The sequence below is a fragment of the Falco naumanni genome, chromosome 3, assembly GCF_017639655.2.
Source record: "Falco naumanni isolate bFalNau1 chromosome 3, bFalNau1.pat, whole genome shotgun sequence".
Taxonomy (NCBI): Eukaryota; Metazoa; Chordata; class Aves; order Falconiformes; family Falconidae; genus Falco; species Falco naumanni.
In genome coordinates this window covers 108,630,049-108,646,657 of record NC_054056.1, presented here as the reverse complement: position 1 = coordinate 108,646,657, position 16,609 = coordinate 108,630,049, and the positions used below count along the sequence as shown (strand labels likewise).

Below are 16,609 nucleotides of genomic sequence, written 5' to 3'. Positions count from 1 at the left end.
GCCCAGCGCTCCCAGAGCCACCAGTGTCCTCAGGTCTGGGAACAGCGCTGCCACCGCAACCAGCCCCCAGCTCCCTAGCCCCCACCATCCCAGTAGCACCCCACCCCCACCACTCTGCCCGGTGCCCCCACCCCCGCGTGCCGCCCGCCTTTTGTTGTGCAAAAGCCCCGGGGCCGCCAGCCCGGCTCCACCACCCCCGGGGGGCACAGGGCGGGGGGGCAACGAGGGGAGAGGGCGAGGGGTCAGAGGGGCCAAGGGGCGCGGCACAGCGTCAGGGGGTGTCGCACGGTAGTTTGGGGAGGGTCGCCCTGCTCCCCCCCCCCCCCCCCCCGAGTGTGGGCTTTGTATCCCATGGGGCTGCCACGGGGCGGGGGCTGGGGAGGTCCCCATACTTGTGTCACCCCCCTCACGACAGACACTCCACGCGTCCATGCCACCACCTGCTTTTTACTGGGTCCCATCACGGCGGGTGGGGTGGCACGTCACGGACAGGGGGTCCACTCGGGGCGGGGGGAGGGGCTGGGGTGACATGGGAGGGGGGTGACAGGGCCACGGCCAGGGGGACACAGGGAGGGCTGACTTGGGTATGGACGTGGCGGGGCCATACAGGGTGGGTGCATGGGTGCCAGGCCTGCTTTGGGTGCTGAGGTGTCCGAATGAGTGCAGGGGAGGGGGGGGGGTTGCTCCCGTGCCCCCGGGAGCCCCCTCAATCTCGGGGCGGGGGGTGCTAGCCATGCAACGTGGGGTGCACGATGTCCCCGGGGTGGCTCAGCCACACATCAAAGATGCTCTTGTTGGGGGGCATGGCCTGCGCCCCCCCCTCGGGCTCAGACCCCAGAGGAGGCCCAGGGGGCACCTGGGGACTAGGGGGCAGCACCCCCCAGCGCAGGGCAAGGAAGGGGGGACCGCTCGGGGGGGCCACGGCGTTGGGGGCCACGGCGGTGCTGTAGGATGTGGGCAGCTGCCCCCAGGCCAGGGGGGGGAGCACGGCCCCCCCCCCCAGGGTCAGAACTGGGGACACCACTGGAGGCCCCCAACTGCCCACACTGGGGGGGGGCGGCGAGGTGGAGGATGGGCGCCGACCCCCACAAACCGGCCGCGGGGGGGTCCCGCGGGGCTGCCGGGGGGGTCCCCAACTTTCCCAAGTTGTGCCCCCCCCCCTGCGGGAAGTCCTGGAGCAGGGACGCGATGGAGAAGATGGAGCGGTGCTGGAGGGGTCCCGGGGGGCTGAGGGGGCGCTGGGGGGCGGCGGGGGGGCTGGAGGGGGGCTCGGGGGGGTAGGGGCAGCCCCGTAGGACGAAGGGGGCCAGGTCCCGCGCGAAGGCGGCCGCCCCCCCCCCGCGCCACCGCCGTGTTCTGCAGCTTGAGAGCGTCGGGGGGGATGCGGCTCACGTCCACCGTCCAGTAGTTGCCCTTGGCCTTGGGCTTGGCTGGGTCCTTCAGCACCTGCGGGGGGGCGCAGGCACCGCTGGGACCCCCGCCCGCACACGCGCCCCGGGGCGCCACCCCCTGCGCCCCCCGCAGCTGCACCCCGGGAACGGCACCCCCCCCGACGGAGCCCACCCCCTCGGGCAAGCCCCCAGCCCGGCCCCTGCCGCGGTGGGACCCCCCGCCCCGCCCCATCCCCAGGGAGACCCCCCCCTCCCGGGGACCCCCACCCTGACGGGACCCCCCCAGCCCTGCCGCTCCCCCCCCAGGGATCCCCCCAGCTGCCACATCCTCAGGGACCCCGCCCTAAGGGCCCCCCGTGCCTCATACCCCAGGTCTCCCCCGCCCCGCCCCAACCCCAGCCCAGAGACCCCCCCCAACCCCAAGGACCCCCACCCCACGGGCCCCCTGCCGCCCCGGCCCACCTTGGCGAAGCAGGGGTTGGAGGAGAGGTTGTGGCGGATGGAGTCCTTCCAGCCCTGGTAGCCCCCCCCGAAGAAGGGGAAGAGGCTGCCGATCTCCTGGATGATCTGGGGGGGCCCGTCAGCCGAGGGGGCCGCACCCCCACCCCCGTCAGCTACCCTCACCCACTCAATCGCGCACCGGTCCTGCCCCCCCTTCCCCGGTCAACCCCTGCCCTGTGGGACGCCCCAGCCCCGCACCCATGGGATCCTTAGAGCGTGCACCCCAGGGACTCCCCCCTACTGACACTCCCGCCCTGGACCCCCACAGCCGGCAGGTGGAGTGAGGGCAACTGGCGCGACAGAGCCGATAGAGCGACAGAGGCGACAGACCCCCCGGCGCCGGCAATCCGGCCCCCCGCCGGGGCATCCGGCTCTAGGGCTGGCGGCGCCGGGGGGTGCCGAGGCCCGGGGCCTGGGGAGGGGGCGGGGGGGCCGGGGGCGTCGGGATCCCGTAGCTGCGGGGGGGGGTCCCGAGGGCTCCCGATGGTCCGGGGAAAAGTCCCGGGGCGTCCGGGAGGGGTGCCGGGGTCCGGGAGGGGGGGTGCCGTGGCGGGGGGTCGCGGGGGGTGTTGGGTCGGGGTTTGCCAGGGAAGGCGGGGGGGGTACCGGGGGGTGTTGGGCCGGGGAAGGCGGGGGGGTCCTGGGGTGTCTCGGGGCCCCCGGGGTCGGTACCTGGGCGAGCTTGAGGCGGCGGCCGGGGGCGGCGCGGATGACGAGGGCGATGAGTGCCAGGTAGGAGTAGGGGGGCTTGGGGTGCCGCCGGTACCGCTGCCGGCCCCGGGACCCCCGCCCTGAGCCCGGCCCCGAGCGCGGCCGCACGGGCGGCACCGGCGGCATCACCGGGGGGGGGGAACCGGGCGGAGGCGGCTGGGGCGGCTTTATGGGGGAGCGGGCGGGAGGGGCGGGATGGGCGGGATGGGATGTGGTGGGATGGGATGGGATGTGATGGGGATGGGGATGAGATGGGGATGGGGATGAGGTAGGGATGGGGATGAGGTGGGGATGGGCTCGGGGTGGGGATGGGCTCGGGGTGGGGATGGGGATGAAGATGGAATGGGATGGGAATGCGAATGGGGTGGGGATGGGGTGGAGTGGGATGAGGTGAGGTAGGGTGGGATGGGATGGGATGGGATGGCTGCAGAGGTGGCTGCCACACGGCACCAGGATCAGGTTCCCCCGTGTTGATGGTGGCAGCTCCAGCTGGTCCCAGGACTGAGCCACCCCTGGGAGGTGAATGGATGGCCAGGCCTGCGGCCACCACAGGGCCAGGAGCCAGGGGACAGTGGACGTCCTGGCCACGGCTGAGGCCCCCCCCGCCACCGTGGGCCCCACACGCCTGCCCGCACCGGAGCGACTTCGCCCCCAGCGTGCACGGGGGTGTGCAAGCCCTGCATGTGCAACCCCAGAGCCGTGCCCGCACCCCCACACACACATGCGCACCCTTCCCTGCGCACACACCCTGCACACTCGCCTGGCACCCTGCACACATTTGCGCCTGCCTTGCACGCCCCCCGCGTGCCTTTTCACCCTGTGGCAGGGTGACACACGAACACGTGTTTACGGGTGATGCATGTGCCTTCGCACAAGCCCTGCGCCCCAACCCCCCCATGCATTTGCATGGTGCTGGGCATGCTTGTGTGCACGCCCCGTGCACCCTTGCACACCCATGCACACCCTTGCACAGTTGTGTGTGCTGCATGCGGGCCGTTGCACACCCTTGCGTACCCCGTGCACCCCTGTGCACACACACCCCACCCCCGCGCACCCCACACACCCCTGTGCACGTGCCCCACACATGCTTGCACGCCCCCCACGTGCCTTTGCACGCCCTCGCACACCCCAGGCACCCTGCACAGTGCACGGCCCGTGCGTCGCCGCACCCCCCCCCCGGCGCCCCCCGGCACCCCTCCGCACACCCCCGCACACCTACACACACACACCCCCCCGTGGCCCCGGGCTCGGTGCTCTCCCCGTGGCCCCGCCCCAGCCCCCGCCTCTAACCCCGCCCCGCCTCTAACCCCGCCCCGAGCCGAGCCGAGCCGGCCATGGCCGCGGCGGGCGGGGCGGGCCGGGCGCTGCCCGAGGCCCTGCTCTGCGCTGTCTGCCTGCTCTGCGCCCGCCCCGCCCCCCAGGTCAGCGCCGCGGCCGGGACCCCCCGCTCTCCGACCCCCCGACCCCCCGACCCCCGTGCCCCCCCGTCCCCCAGGCCCCCCCGTCCCCCGCCCCGTGCCACCAGGCCTGCCACCCACCACAGCCCTGTCACCCGCTGTGCCACCGGGCCCCTTCCCCCCTCCCACCCCCATCACCCCTTGGCCACCAGTCCCCTGTCACCGGGATGGCCCCGTGTCACCGGGATGGGGCCCTGTCACCGAGATGGCCCCATGTCACCGGGATGGCCCCGTGTCACTGGGATGGTCCCTGTCATCCAGCCACTCCCATGTCACCAGGATGGGGCCCTGCCACCGGGATGGCCCCATGTCACCGGGATGGCCCTGTGTCACCAGGGTGGAGCCCTGTCACCGGGGTGGTCCCATGTCACCGGAACGGGGCCCTGTCATCCAGCCACCTCCCTGACACCGGGATGGCCCCATGTCACTGGGATGCTCCCTGGTCACTGGGATGGTCCCCTGTCACCACACTGCTCCTGTGTCCCTGGGCCAGCTGGGTGTCACCCTGTCCCTGCGCCCCGGCAGGTGGCAGGGGGCCCGGCGGCCGGGTTTCTGCTGCAGGCACTGGCAGCAGCGAGCGACGCGCTGGAGCCCCTCTGGCCCGGGGGGGGCCCTGACCCCCTGCCCGGCACCTGGGTCTCAGCCATGCTGGGCCAACCGCTGGTGGCCTTCGGCCTGCACCGCCTCAGCGGCGACCGGGCCACTGCCAACCTGCTGCTGGGGGGGGCCGTGGCCCTGGCCCCCGCTGCTGCACAGCTCCCGGAGGAGGCTCGGCTGCTGGCCGCCCGCGCCGTCACTGTCCTCACCGCCGCCACCGTCCTTATCCTCGCTGCCCTCACTGCCAACGGCCCCGCGGCGCTGGGCAGCCTGCTCATGGCTGCTGCCCACCTGCTGCCACCCGGCACCAGCCACGGCGGGCACCCCTGGGTGCTGGCAGCCGGGAACCTGGCACTGCGGCGAGCCCTGCGTGCTGCCAGCCACCACCCACCGCAGTAAAGCCGCGTGGGGTGGCCATTGCCTTCACTGAGTGCCTCTGGGTCTCGTTTCATGGCGTCGCTCAGCGGGGACCCTGGTGCCACCATCACCAGCAGGCGCTGGGCCCTGTTGGGCCGATCCCCTGGGGCTGGGGGCCAGCACGGGGCCCCGAGGCAGCAGCAGTGTCCCCGGTGCCGTGGCTCAGAGCTGGCGCCAGCACCCATCGGGGCCGCAATGGGCATGGCATGCACGGCACCCACTGGCTCAGCTGGGAGAGGTGGCACCTTGGGGTGGGGGTCCCTAGCACAACATGGCACCCAGGGGTGGGGGTCCCTGGCATGGCACTCTAGGGTCCCCAGCACAGCAACCTGGGGTGGAGGTCCCTGGCACAGCACTCTGGGGTGGGGGTCCCTGACACGGCACCCTGGGGTGAAGGTCCCTGGCACACAACATGGCACCCGGGCGTGGGGGTCCCTGGCACAACATAGCACCCTGGGGTGAGTGTCCCTGGCATGGCACCCTGGGGTGGGGGTCCCTGGCCCAGCATGGCACCCAGGGGCAGGGGTCCCTGGCACAGCACCCTGGGCCATGGCAGCTCTTGGGCCCCGCTGCAGGGTGGCAGGACCTCAGCTCTGCAGGGAGCCTATCAGCCTGGGCTGGACCAGGGGCACTGGGAGCACTGGGGGTACTGGGCCTGGGGGCAGCAGTGGCTTTCGTAGTACTGGGGCTGGGGGCATGCCCAGTACATGGGGGAGTACTTGTGCTGAGGCTGAGGGCACCGGGGCACTGGTCACATTGGGACTAGGGGCACTGGGGGCTCTGGGGGCACCAGTTGTACTGGGGCTGTGGGCACTGGGGGCACTGGTTACACTGGAGCTGGGGACCCCAGTTGTACTGGCGCCTCAGGCACTAGTTAAACTGGGACAGGGGACACTGGCTGCACTGGGGCTGGGGGTGCTGGTTGTACAGGGCTAAGGGTACTGGGTGTACTGGTTGCACTGGGGCTGGGACCACTGGGGGCAGTGGTTGTACAGGGGCACTGGGGGCACTGGTCACACTGGAGCTTGGGGCCCCATTTGTACTGGGGTTGTGGACACTGGTTAAACTGGGGAAGGGGGCACCACGGGCACTGGTTGTACAGGGGCCAGGGGCACTGGTCATACTGGTTGCGCTGGGGCTGGGGGCACTGGTCACACTGAGGCTGGGGGCACTATGTGTACTGGTTGCACTGGGGCTGGGGCCACGGGGGGCACTGGTCATACTGGGGCTGGGGGCACTGGTTGGATGGGGGTGGGGGCACTGGTGGTACTGGCTGCACAGGGGCCGAGGGCACCGGTCGCACAGTATCAGGGAGTGGTCCCTTGGCCACACTAGGCCGGACTGGGAAGCACTGGGCCGGACTGGGGGGCACTGGGAAGCACTGAGCCAGACTGGGCAGCACTGATAGCACCACCGCCCCCCGGGCGCCACCGCCCCGCCCCTCGCACAGGCCACGCCCCCTCGGGCTCCCCTCGCCCATTGGCCCACTCCCGATATGACGCACGCGCCACGCCCCACTGCTGCCCCGCGGCGGGGGGGGCGGTGCCGGTGGAGAAGTTGGCGAGGCCCGGCCCGGTGGGGGGCGTAGCCTCGGCGGCGGCGTGCCATCTCATTGGCCACGTGGGCTCCCTGCCCGCCCCCCGCGGGTCACGATTGGCGGGGCCCCTGACGGGCCGGGAGGGCGGGGCGGGGGGGTGGCCAAGATGGCGGCAGCGGCGGTGGCGGGGTGAGGCGGCGGCGGCGATGATGTCCGGGGCGGAGGATCGCGAGGCCGGCGGGGGCCCGGCCGCCCCCTCCGCCCCTTCCGCGGCCCTGCCCGGCCCCGCGGCGGCGGCGGGCGGCCCGGGCGAGGCGGGAGGCGGCGAGGAGGCGGGCTCGCTGCTCGGCGGGGCCCGGCCTCACGGCGAGGCGGGCGCCGACCCCGACGCGCCGCCCAAGAAGCGGCTGAGGGCGGCGGGGACGGGGGCGGCTGGGCCCGAGGGGGCGGCGGGCAGCGTGAAGCTGGAGGAGCGGCTCTACTCCGTGCTGTGCTGCACTGTCTGCCTCGACCTGCCCAAGGCCTCGGTCTACCAGGTACGGCCGGGCCCCGCGGCTCCCCCCCCCCCTCCCCCCCCGGGGCCTTCCGGTCCCGACACCGGCCACCGACACCCCCCCCTGGGGCCTCTCCTCTGGTTACTGCCCTCCTCCCGGCCCACCCCAACGCGGGGCCTCCCGGGCCCATCACCGGCCACTGACACCCCCCCCGGCGGGACCTCCCCGCTGGTCACGACCGCCCTTGCCCCCTCCCCCCCGCTGCTCACCCACACCCCAGCACCTTCCCGTGTCCCCCCTATCAGTCACCCCCACCCCGGGGGCCTTTGTGGGACCCTGTGGGTGGCTAATAGCAGCTCATACACCCCCCGAAGGCCTCTGTGGCCCCTCACCCATCACTGACACCCACCACCCACCACACCTTGACTGGTTGCCGATACCCCCTCCATTTCTCCTGAGCACCCCTCAGCACCCTGCCAAGCCAGGGGAACCCCCTCAAGCCAGGGCACTGGACCCCTCTGTGCCCCCCTCACACCAGGGGGACACCACTGATCCCAGTCACCCTGAGGCCCTGGGGAACCCCCACCCCTGCTGCTTTCCCCTGGGGGCTCCTTAGCCCTGCTCCGGGCACCCACTCCCTGTCCCCGCTGCTACTTGCTGGGGGCTTCAGGTGTTTCCCCCCCAGCTTGGGGGCTTTCGGGCCTGCTCCCCCTTTATGGACCCTACCCCCACCCTGGGCCCTCATCCCTGAGGGTACCTGTCCTGTGTCCCATTGCCCCCCCTTCCAGAACCCCAGCACCCACTGCTCACCTTCCTCCAGCCCCTTCCCACTGACCTCATGGAGGGCTGGGCCCAGCCCCCCTTCCCATTTTACCCCGGTTTGTGCCACCCTGGGAGATTCCCTGGCCCAGAGGAAGGCGGGGGGCTCCCGGTGGGGAGCGGGATGGGCATTGGCAGCGCTCACCGGAGCGGAGCCACTGGTTACATAAAGGTGCCGGCGGGTTTCCCTCCGGCCAGCATCCATTTCGTGGCACACGGACCCGTCAACAGCCCCATGGTGACGACGGAGCTGCCGGCACGGCTGTTTGGTGCTTTGCCGGCAGAGCCCGCGTTCCTGGTGGCGTGCCGGTTGGCCATCGGTTTCAGCGACGGCAGAGCCTGGACACGAAGGTCATCCCCTTGGTGATCTCACGCCTTGCTGGTCACATACTAAGACTGTCCGGCAGTGGCGCAGCCAGCCACAGCGGTGGCAGAACCAGGGGGGGGAATGGGGAGGCTTCCCCCGGCTTCCTTTGGGGGGGTTAATTTGTGGGGGGTCTAAGATGGCCGCTGGTTCGGGGAGGTGAGATCCACCCCCCCCCACCCCCCCGACAGTGATGATTAAGAGCACAAAACCCTCGCCAGAGCCACGCCTGGTGAGAGATCCCCACCGATCCGGTGCTGGTGCTTGCCAAACCGGCTCTGTGTGCCCGACGGCGGGGCGGGGGGGGGGGGGGGGGGCTGCGTCCTTCATGGCCTCCTCTTTCCTCCTCTGCTCCTGCGGTCACTTGTCCCCCTGTTTAATTATTTATGACGAGGGCTTTGCCAGGGATGTAATTAAAACCGGGAGCAACCGCGGTGTCGGCCGGTGGTGTGGCTGTGGCGGAACCTTCCCACCATCGGGTAGGTTCGTCGGGGCCAAGCCCTGACGAGCAGCTGTAATTACACGCTCACGCCAAAGCGGAGCCGTCACCGCTGCGGTTGTGGGAGCTCTCAGCTGGTGCTCGCCTCTTGTTTTGGCTCGCTCGCTGGTATTTTTAGCGCGGCAGCGACGAGGCACCGTGGTGGAAGCCAGCAGCTCACCAGGACTGTGCCGAGCCCAAACCATGAGGGATTTTTAGCTAGACACAGCCCCACATTCATCCCAGAGCTGTTGCGGGTATTTCGGAGCTGGGACCCTCACTTTGTGAGTGTGCTTTGGCACCATCGTGGTGGGGCCGGTTTAATGCCCGGCTGCTGCGCTCTGGGCCCGGCAGGAGGGAAAATCTGAAACCTTTTGGAGCCAGAACAATGGATGTCCTGGGTAAGCAGATCGGACGCTAATCCCTGCGGCAGGGTCAGGCCTTTCCCATCCCAGCTGAGGATTAAAGCTTTTTCCGGCGCTCCCAGGGGGGATGTTTTAACGAGCTCCTCCTGGTCATTGCACCAGCAGGAATCTTGCTGGAATTTGGGGGGTGACCCCCCACGACAGGCTGGACCCAGCTGCTGTGTCCTGGCCAGGTGGGGAAGCTGCTGGCTGTGCCTGGTCAGTCCCAGAGCTTGTCCTGGAGGTGCTGGTGTTTCGTCAGAGTGCTCCGGCTTCCCGCTGGATTTGAGGGAAGGATTTTCACTGCAGGAGTCTGAAGCCACAGGCAGGAGCTTTCTGATCTGTTGGGAGCAGTCGCGTGTCCCTCAAACAATCCCTATGGTGACCAGAGACTATGGGGAAGCACCCAGCCTGGGTGCCATCTGCCTCCTGACACCCTCTGGCAGCTCCCGATGGATTTGGTGGTACCTTCTGCCTGCTCTGCTGGGTGTTTCATAGGTGATGCCTTTGCCCATACCACCTGCTGCGATGAAGGCAGCTTCTCCCATCCTCCCGTGGCATCGCCTGTGGCAAACTCTGGAACGCTGGCACTGGCTCTTTGCTCTCAGGGGGCTGCTCTTTCCCTCTGGTTTTCAGGATGCATGGAGGAGTGGTTTGGGATCGCTCTGGTGCCTGAGGTGCTGACAGGATTGATCCAGTGCCACTTGCTGCCACAAAGTGTCCTAGGCCTGCATCCCTTCTTCCCCTCCTCAAGGGTTTTGCCCAGCTCAGCAGCTGTTGTAAACATGTCTTAAACTGATATTTTTTTGTCCTCAAAAGAGATATTTTTTTGATGCGAAGAGGGAAAACTAAGTGAGTGTGTCTGCGTGCTGGAAGGAGATGGTGATTCTGGCAATCTGTGGCAAAGCCAGCATTGATCCTCTCTTGTCACCGTATCAAAACAGGAATGAATTGGAGTAAAACAGATTGATTGCAGTGTTTTTATCAGCCTGTTGAAGCCTCCCTGCCCAGCAGCCCGGCCCCACTCTGCCCTGAGATGCGGGATGCTGTGTTTGGCTCCGGAGCTGGTCCTTGGCGCGTGGGTACCCAGTGTGGAGGTGGACTTGCTGTGCCAATTGGAGACCTGAGTCCCATCCCGGTGATCCGAGCCCTCAGAGCCAGTGGGATTGTCTGCGCCGATGGGTCTTCCCTGGTCCCCCTCGGCGGGCTCTGGGGCTTCATGCTGATCCTGCTGGTTTAACTCAGGGCGGGGGGGGAATCTCGAGTCTGCCAGAGCTATCAGCACTCACATGGCAGCTGGGGAATGTCCTGGCCTTCAGGATCCCACAGAGTTGGGGGATACAGGGAGCGAGGGAAGCTTCTCCCTGCCCCATTTTGGTGTAACTCTCTCATTCCCCACGGCAGGAGGTGCCTGGGGGCTTCCTCTCTGCCCGGCTGTTTTTGGCTTAGTATCCAGCTCACCCCAAGCCCTGTGGGGCTGGGGGGGCAGCTTGCACCCCAGATGCACACACAACCCGTGCCCTCCCCCCGCCCCCCCCCCCCCCCCCCCCCCCCCCCCCCTTCCAGACATGGGGAACTGGATTCCTGTGGGATGGATGGAAACCAGGGTGGGAGGAGAAGGGAAGCTGGATGAAACCTTTCCCTTCCTCTCCCGTGCCAGGCAAAAGAGGTCAGTCCTAATTACAGAAGCAACATGCCTGGGCCAGTCTGAGAGCCCGCAGGCCCTGGCCGAGGCTGGAGTTGCTGCCTGCCCGGGCTCCAGCTTTGCAAAAACGCAGGCAGCCAGGGTCAGGGCTCAGCCGGCCAGTGGGAGCCATGTGCCGGGCAGGATTTTTAGGAGTAGCAGGGACAGCAAAGCGTCATCCTGTTGATGGGTCCGAATTCACTTTATTTGCCTTTGCATGACTTGGTTTGCCCTGTGGTGGATCCCATGAGAGTCTGATGCTTTATTTCTCCTCTTCCACAGTGCACCAATGGCCACCTGATGTGCGCTGGCTGCTTCATCCACCTTCTGGCAGACGCTCGACTGAAGGAGGAACAAGCCACTTGCCCAAATTGCCGCTGTGAGATCAGTAAGAGCCTGTGCTGCCGAAACCTGGCTGTGGAAAAAGCTGTCAGTGAGCTTCCCTCTGAGTGTGGCTTCTGCATGCAGCAGTTCCCCCGATCCCTCCTGGAGAGGCACCAGAAAGAGGAGTGCCAGGACAGGTAAAGAGCTTTGCCTCCCTTCGGCAGGGTGCTGGCATTGTTGGCATGGCTTGTGGTGCTTGGCTGGCCTGGCGTGGAGATGTGTGGGGTTTGGGAAACCTCGCTGCCTGGAGCAGGGGGTCCCAGTAGAGCTGATGTGCATGGTGCTGAGCCCCCACGGTCAGGGTGCCGCAGACTGGAGGGCTTCTCCAGCTTTCCAGTGCTGCCGGAGCCAGATCCTGTGTCGGGGTAAAGCCATCAGCACGCAGCAGCGCCCCATGTCCCCTCCAGCCCCTGGCATGGGCTGCCCCAGAATTCCCTCTGGCTGTGTCCCACTTCTCTTGGGAGGTGACAGTGGTTCGGGGGAGGATGTGGCACCGCTTTGGCATGCAGCAGAGTCCCCCCTCCCTCCCGGCCGCTGCTGGTGTGCCGCTGTGCCCGGTCTGCAGCTGCCTGCAATCCCTGGGAACCTGCCGCACTGGCACTACCCAGCAGTTTTCCACAGGGTGTGAAACTGCTCTCCTGGCTTTGCTGGCCTTGCTGCCGGATTGGAGTCCGGCAGGAGCGAGCCTCTGCGTATCCCTGCTGTCCCTACTGCTCTTCCTGGTGCTGGGACAGCGGGATCCATGTTGGTTGTTGCGTGGCATCCCAATCCAATGAATGTTCATGCTCGTTTTCTCCCTGACCCCAGGGTGACCCAGTGCAAATACAAGCGGATCGGGTGCCCATGGCAGGGTCCCTACCACGAGCTGACGGTGCATGAAGCCGAATGTACCCACCCCACCAAAACCGGCAACGAGCTGATGGAGATCTTAGATGAAATGGACCAAACGAGGAAAAAAGAAATGCAGCTTTATAACAGCATCTTCAGCCTGCTCAGCTTCGAGAAGATCGGCTACACAGGTAATGGTTCACTCGGGACGCCAGTGGCAGCTTCTCCGGCCCTTCTGCCGCATCTCCTCCGGCGCCAACACTGTTTCTGTGCTGCTGAAAACTGGTTTTATCTGGCGTGGCGATTGATTTAGTAGCGGCCGAGGGCTCTGCTGAGCATGTGGTGGCGTTTTGACTCGAGCCTCCATCCTCAACCACGAGCCCAGCGGCCAGAGTTTAAAACCAAACACATAAATGACATTCCTCGTGATGTTTTGTTGAGTTCTGGAGAAGCACCGGGCAACGCTTCAACACCCCCAGCTTGCTGTCGCCTTCCCACTGTTCTTGCTTTGCTGAGGGGTTTCACCGAACCCCTCTCCCACCTGCTGGAAAGCTGCCGGTACCGCGGCAGTGGTGTTTGCGGGACTTGGCTGATAACGGGAGTGAAAAGCCCCGCTGAAGCGGCAAGACCAGGTAAGCTGGGCCTTCCCTTAGGGCATCAGTGTTAAAACCGGGCCTGGAGCCACTGGCTGAGGCTGGGTGTGCTCTGAACACCGGGCAGCGAGAGAACCTGAGAGGGAAGGTGGTGAGCTGGGGCTGGAGGGACGAAGGCTTTCCCCCCAGCTGCCCTCCCGGTGTGCCGGCACTGTGGGGACAGAGGGTGCTCCCGGCAGCACAGCTCGCTTGTTCCAGCGTCACTGGTGTGGATGTGGCTGGGGATCCGGTGAGAGCAGCCCAGGTGTTTTGGCAGCTGGGTTGTGCTGGCTGGTGGCCCAGCCATACACCAGGCCTCACAGCCCTCGTGCCGGGGCACAGCCCCGGTGAAGCTGGGCAGCTCGGTGCCGAGGGGCCATGGTGCTGGGCTGCGGTGGCAGCGATGCTGCCTGGCGATGGGAGTGTAGTGTGGCTGGAATAACTGATCCCCCTCCTCTGTCCAGGTTTTGCCGGCCAGGCTCTCCTCTCCCTTTCTCTCCTGGAAGTGCCGACGACAGTGTAAGCGTGGGCGGAGGGCACCACACCGTCCCTTGCGCCTGTGGTTACGCTGGGCGAGGCCACGGTCCCTACGCCGAGACCGCGAGCGCCCAGCTTCTCCCTAACCTCCCCCCTGGCGCCTTCGCCAACGCCGTGCTGGGAGCATCCCAGTGCCGCGTGCCCGCACCGGGAGCCTCTGGGCCGCATCACCGGTGTTTGTGCCCTGCGGTTACGCTCACCACGCTGCCTCACTCGCCGGTTTGTACACCTGATCCAAATAAATGCTGCCTTACTACCCAAACTGTATCCTGTCTGTCTGTCCTGCCGCGCCGCCGGACACTGTGGATCCTTTCGGCAGCTGGTGGTGGTTGCCAGCACACCGCTGGGTGCTGGTGAAGCCCTTCAGCAGCTGGTTGTGGTTACCGGTGCTGTGTCAGACACTCGTAAATCTTTTTGGCAGCTGGTGGCAGTTGCTGACATGCCGTCGGATGCTGGAGAAGCCTTTTGGCAGCTGGCAGTGGTTGCTGGTGTGGTGTTGGATGCTGGTAAAGCCTTTTGGCAGCTGGTGGCGGTTGCTGGCAGAGCATCAGCTGCCGGTGAAGCCTTTTGGCAGCTGGTGGACACCAGTAATGCCTTTGGGCAGTCTTTGGCCACGTGCTGCCCCTCTGGGCACCGTCTCCGATCGCGGAACGGCCATGGGCTCGTTGCATCCCATGGGTGGCAGGGCTCAGCATCCATCCTGGGTCGCAGCTTCACTTTTGGCACCGGTGTTGCTAGTGTCACTGAAGGCGGGGGGGGGGGGTGGGGTGGCGGGGGCTGCTCCCACCTGACCCCAATATCCCTGCGTTTTTTTTCTTTATTTTATTTCTGTTTTTTCCAGAGGTGCAGTTCCGCCCTTACCGCACCGACGACTTCATCACGCGGCTGTACTACGAGACGCCGCGCCTGACCGTCCTCAACCAGACATGGGTGCTGAAGGCACGGGTGAACGACTCAGAGCGGAACCCCAACCTCTCCTGCAAGCGCACCCTCTCCTTCCAGCTCATCCTGAAAAGCAAAATCAACTCCCCCATGGAATGCTCCTTCCTCCTCCTCGAGGGCCCCTACGACGACGTGAAGATCCACCCCGTCATCTACCACTTCGTCTTCAGCAATGAGAACAACGAGACGGATTACATGGCGCTGCCCATCGACTCGGTGGAGTGTAACAAACTGCTGGCGGCTAAAAACATCAACCTGCGGCTTTTTATATTTCAAATCCAAAAATAGGACTGGGAAACCCACCATTGGACCCGCCCCCACCACCTCATCACCGCTGGGATCTCGCCCAAAGCGCAGTTTCGAGGCAAAAAAAAAGAAAAAAGAAAAAAAAAAAACCAACAGAAACCCAACCCACGCAAAATTGAGAGAAATCTGCATGCGCCGGCGTCGATGCCGCTTCTCCTCCCGCGTCGGCAGCACGGCTGTGGGGGGGGGGGGCAGGGCTCTGGTTTTGGGGAGGGGGCGGCCATGGGGCTCAGTAGTATTCTGTACAGCGGCTCCTCTGGCTGTTTTACTATTAGAATAAAAAAAAAAGGGGAATTTTCCAATTATTTGGCGGTTTTTGAAACTTCAGCAAGTGGCAGAGACCGTGGCGCTGCCGGGGCCGTCCCCTCTGCCCGTGCCTCAGACCAGACCCGCGGGGGTTGGGGTGGGCTGCACCTCTTATTTGACCAAGATTTGAGTTGTTTGACAGAAAACTGTAGTTGGGATTTTTGTTTTTTTGGTGGGTTTTTAAAACACATTTTGAGTGTTTTCTTGGTTGGTGGTTTTTTGTTTGTTTTTTTTTTTTTTTAACCAAAATTGAGGGGTTTGTGAGTTTGCTGGGAGTGTTTTATTTGTTTTGGTTGGTTGTGGTTTTAACCAAAATCAGAGTTTTGGAGGTTTTTAACAAAATTTGAGTTGGTTTGATTAGGTTTTTTGTCAAAACTGGGGTGGTGGGTGTGTTTTAAAACAGAAATTGAGATTTGTTTGTAACCAACATTTGAGGGTTTTTACACCAAAATTGCAGTAGTGTGTTGGAGTTTTTTTAAATCTAAATTGGAGGTTGAGTTTTTCCCAAATTTGAGTCTTTAAAACTGAAATTGAGTGCTGGGGTGTGTTTTTTACCACAATTTAGTTGTTGGGGTGTTTTAACCAAAATTGGAATTCTTTTTTTTAATTTACCAAAATTGGAAGGTTCTTTTAACCAACATTTGAGTTTGCAGTGGTTTTTTAACCAAAATGGAAGGAATTTTTTAAAATCAAAATTGGAGCTTGGATTTTGCTTTGGTTTTTCTTTTTTTTTCTAACCAAAACGACAGTTTTTAAAATCAGAATTGGCATGTGGTTTTTTGTTGTGTTTTTGTGTTGTTTTTTTATTTAAACAAAACAGAAGGTTTGGGGGTTCTTTAATAAATCAGTGTTTCTCTTTATTTTTAACCAAACAGGGAGGGTTCTTTTTTTTTTTTTTTTTTCTTTTATGAAAACTTGAGGGTTAAAAAAAAAAACCAAAACAACCCAAACCCCAACCACCCCCAAACTCAGTTTTGGTTTTAACCCAACTTGGAATTGCCTTTTTTTGGGGGGTTGGGGAGGTGTTGAGTTTTTTTGAGGGGGGGTTACCAAAACTGGAGAGGGGGGAGGGGGATGTAAACTAAAAGGGGAGGGGTTTTGACAGCAGACCGGCCCTCTCCTTAATGAATCAATTAATCACTTTTATATCACTACAGTAATGCAAGGGACAAGGGGTGGAGGTGGGGGAGCACAGGGGCTCCTAGGGCTGCCCAGGGTGCTGTCCCCCCACCCCGAGGGTCTGAGTTTGCTGGCAGCAGGTGCTGCTGGGTTACTTAATGAGGGCCACCCACTAATTAGCTCTTCCCTGCCCTGCAGTAATGGGTGATAGGGGCCAACTGGGGCTGCGGCTGGGGAAACGGGGGCGGGGGGGGGGGTGGGTGGGGAGACGGGGTGCACTGGGAGCCACTGGAGAGCACTGGGTGTACTTACTAGAAGCACTGGGGCTACCGGGCTGGGGGGTACTGGGGGCTACTGGGAGCCACGGGAAAGCAGTAGGGGTACTGGTATCACTGGGGCTACTGGGCTGGGGAGCACTGGGAGCTACAGGAGAGCACTAGGAGTACCGGGAACACTGGGCTGAGGGGCACTGGGGGATACTGGGAGCCACTGGACCAGCACTAGGACCTACGGGGGAGCACCGAGGCCTACTGAGCGCACCGGGGCGCACTGGGAGCGCTTATGACCCCAGCCGGGGGCCGCCCCCTTCCCAGCGCCCCCACGCGGCCGGGCGCGGGGCATGCCGGGAGTGGTAGTCCCTGTCCCGGGCAGTGGGAGGCGGACCCGTCTTCCGTCTGTGGCCAATGGGAGACCGCCTCCCG

At 64.6% G+C, this 16,609-nt stretch overlaps 3 protein-coding genes and 1 long non-coding RNA gene across 5 annotated transcripts; 3 read left to right on the top strand and 1 right to left on the bottom strand.

Annotated features, from left to right (window-relative positions):
• Positions 1–615: 615 nt before the first annotated feature.
• On the bottom strand, positions 616–2,729 carry FOXH1 (forkhead box H1). Its single transcript, XM_040586689.1, is given in 5 exon segments — positions 616–1,172; positions 1,270–1,337; positions 1,339–1,446; positions 1,854–1,958; positions 2,565–2,729. Coding segments are annotated over 5 exon segments (891 nt in total). The 3' UTR covers positions 616–727.
• A 1,194-nt stretch (positions 2,730–3,923) lies between these two features.
• LOC121084935 (cysteine and histidine-rich protein 1-like) lies at positions 3,924–5,083 on the top strand. Of its 2 annotated transcripts, none has more exons than XM_040587036.1 (2): positions 3,924–4,024; positions 4,586–5,083. In XM_040587036.1, exons 1-2 carry the CDS (start codon positions 3,938–3,940, stop codon positions 5,054–5,056), a joined length of 558 nt encoding a protein of 185 aa, XP_040442970.1. In that variant the 5' UTR covers positions 3,924–3,937; the 3' UTR covers positions 5,057–5,083. The 2 variants fall into 2 exon arrangements, with proteins under 2 accessions (XP_040442970.1, XP_040442969.1); XM_040587035.1 differs by having other exon boundaries at positions 3,927–4,024; positions 4,397–5,083.
• A 1,693-nt stretch (positions 5,084–6,776) lies between these two features.
• On the top strand, positions 6,777–15,240 carry CYHR1 (cysteine and histidine rich 1). Its single transcript, XM_040587426.1, has 4 exons — positions 6,777–7,147; positions 11,137–11,375; positions 12,046–12,257; positions 14,077–15,240. The coding sequence occupies exons 1-4, from the start codon at positions 6,818–6,820 to the stop codon at positions 14,463–14,465; spliced, it is 1,170 nt and encodes a 389-aa protein (XP_040443360.1). The 5' UTR covers positions 6,777–6,817; the 3' UTR covers positions 14,466–15,240.
• Positions 7,158–10,150, top strand: LOC121085122. The gene is made up of 2 exons (XR_005826956.1): positions 7,158–10,022; positions 10,115–10,150. It is a non-coding gene; the product is annotated as an uncharacterized LOC121085122 (long non-coding RNA).
• Positions 15,241–16,609: the final 1,369 nt, after the last annotated feature.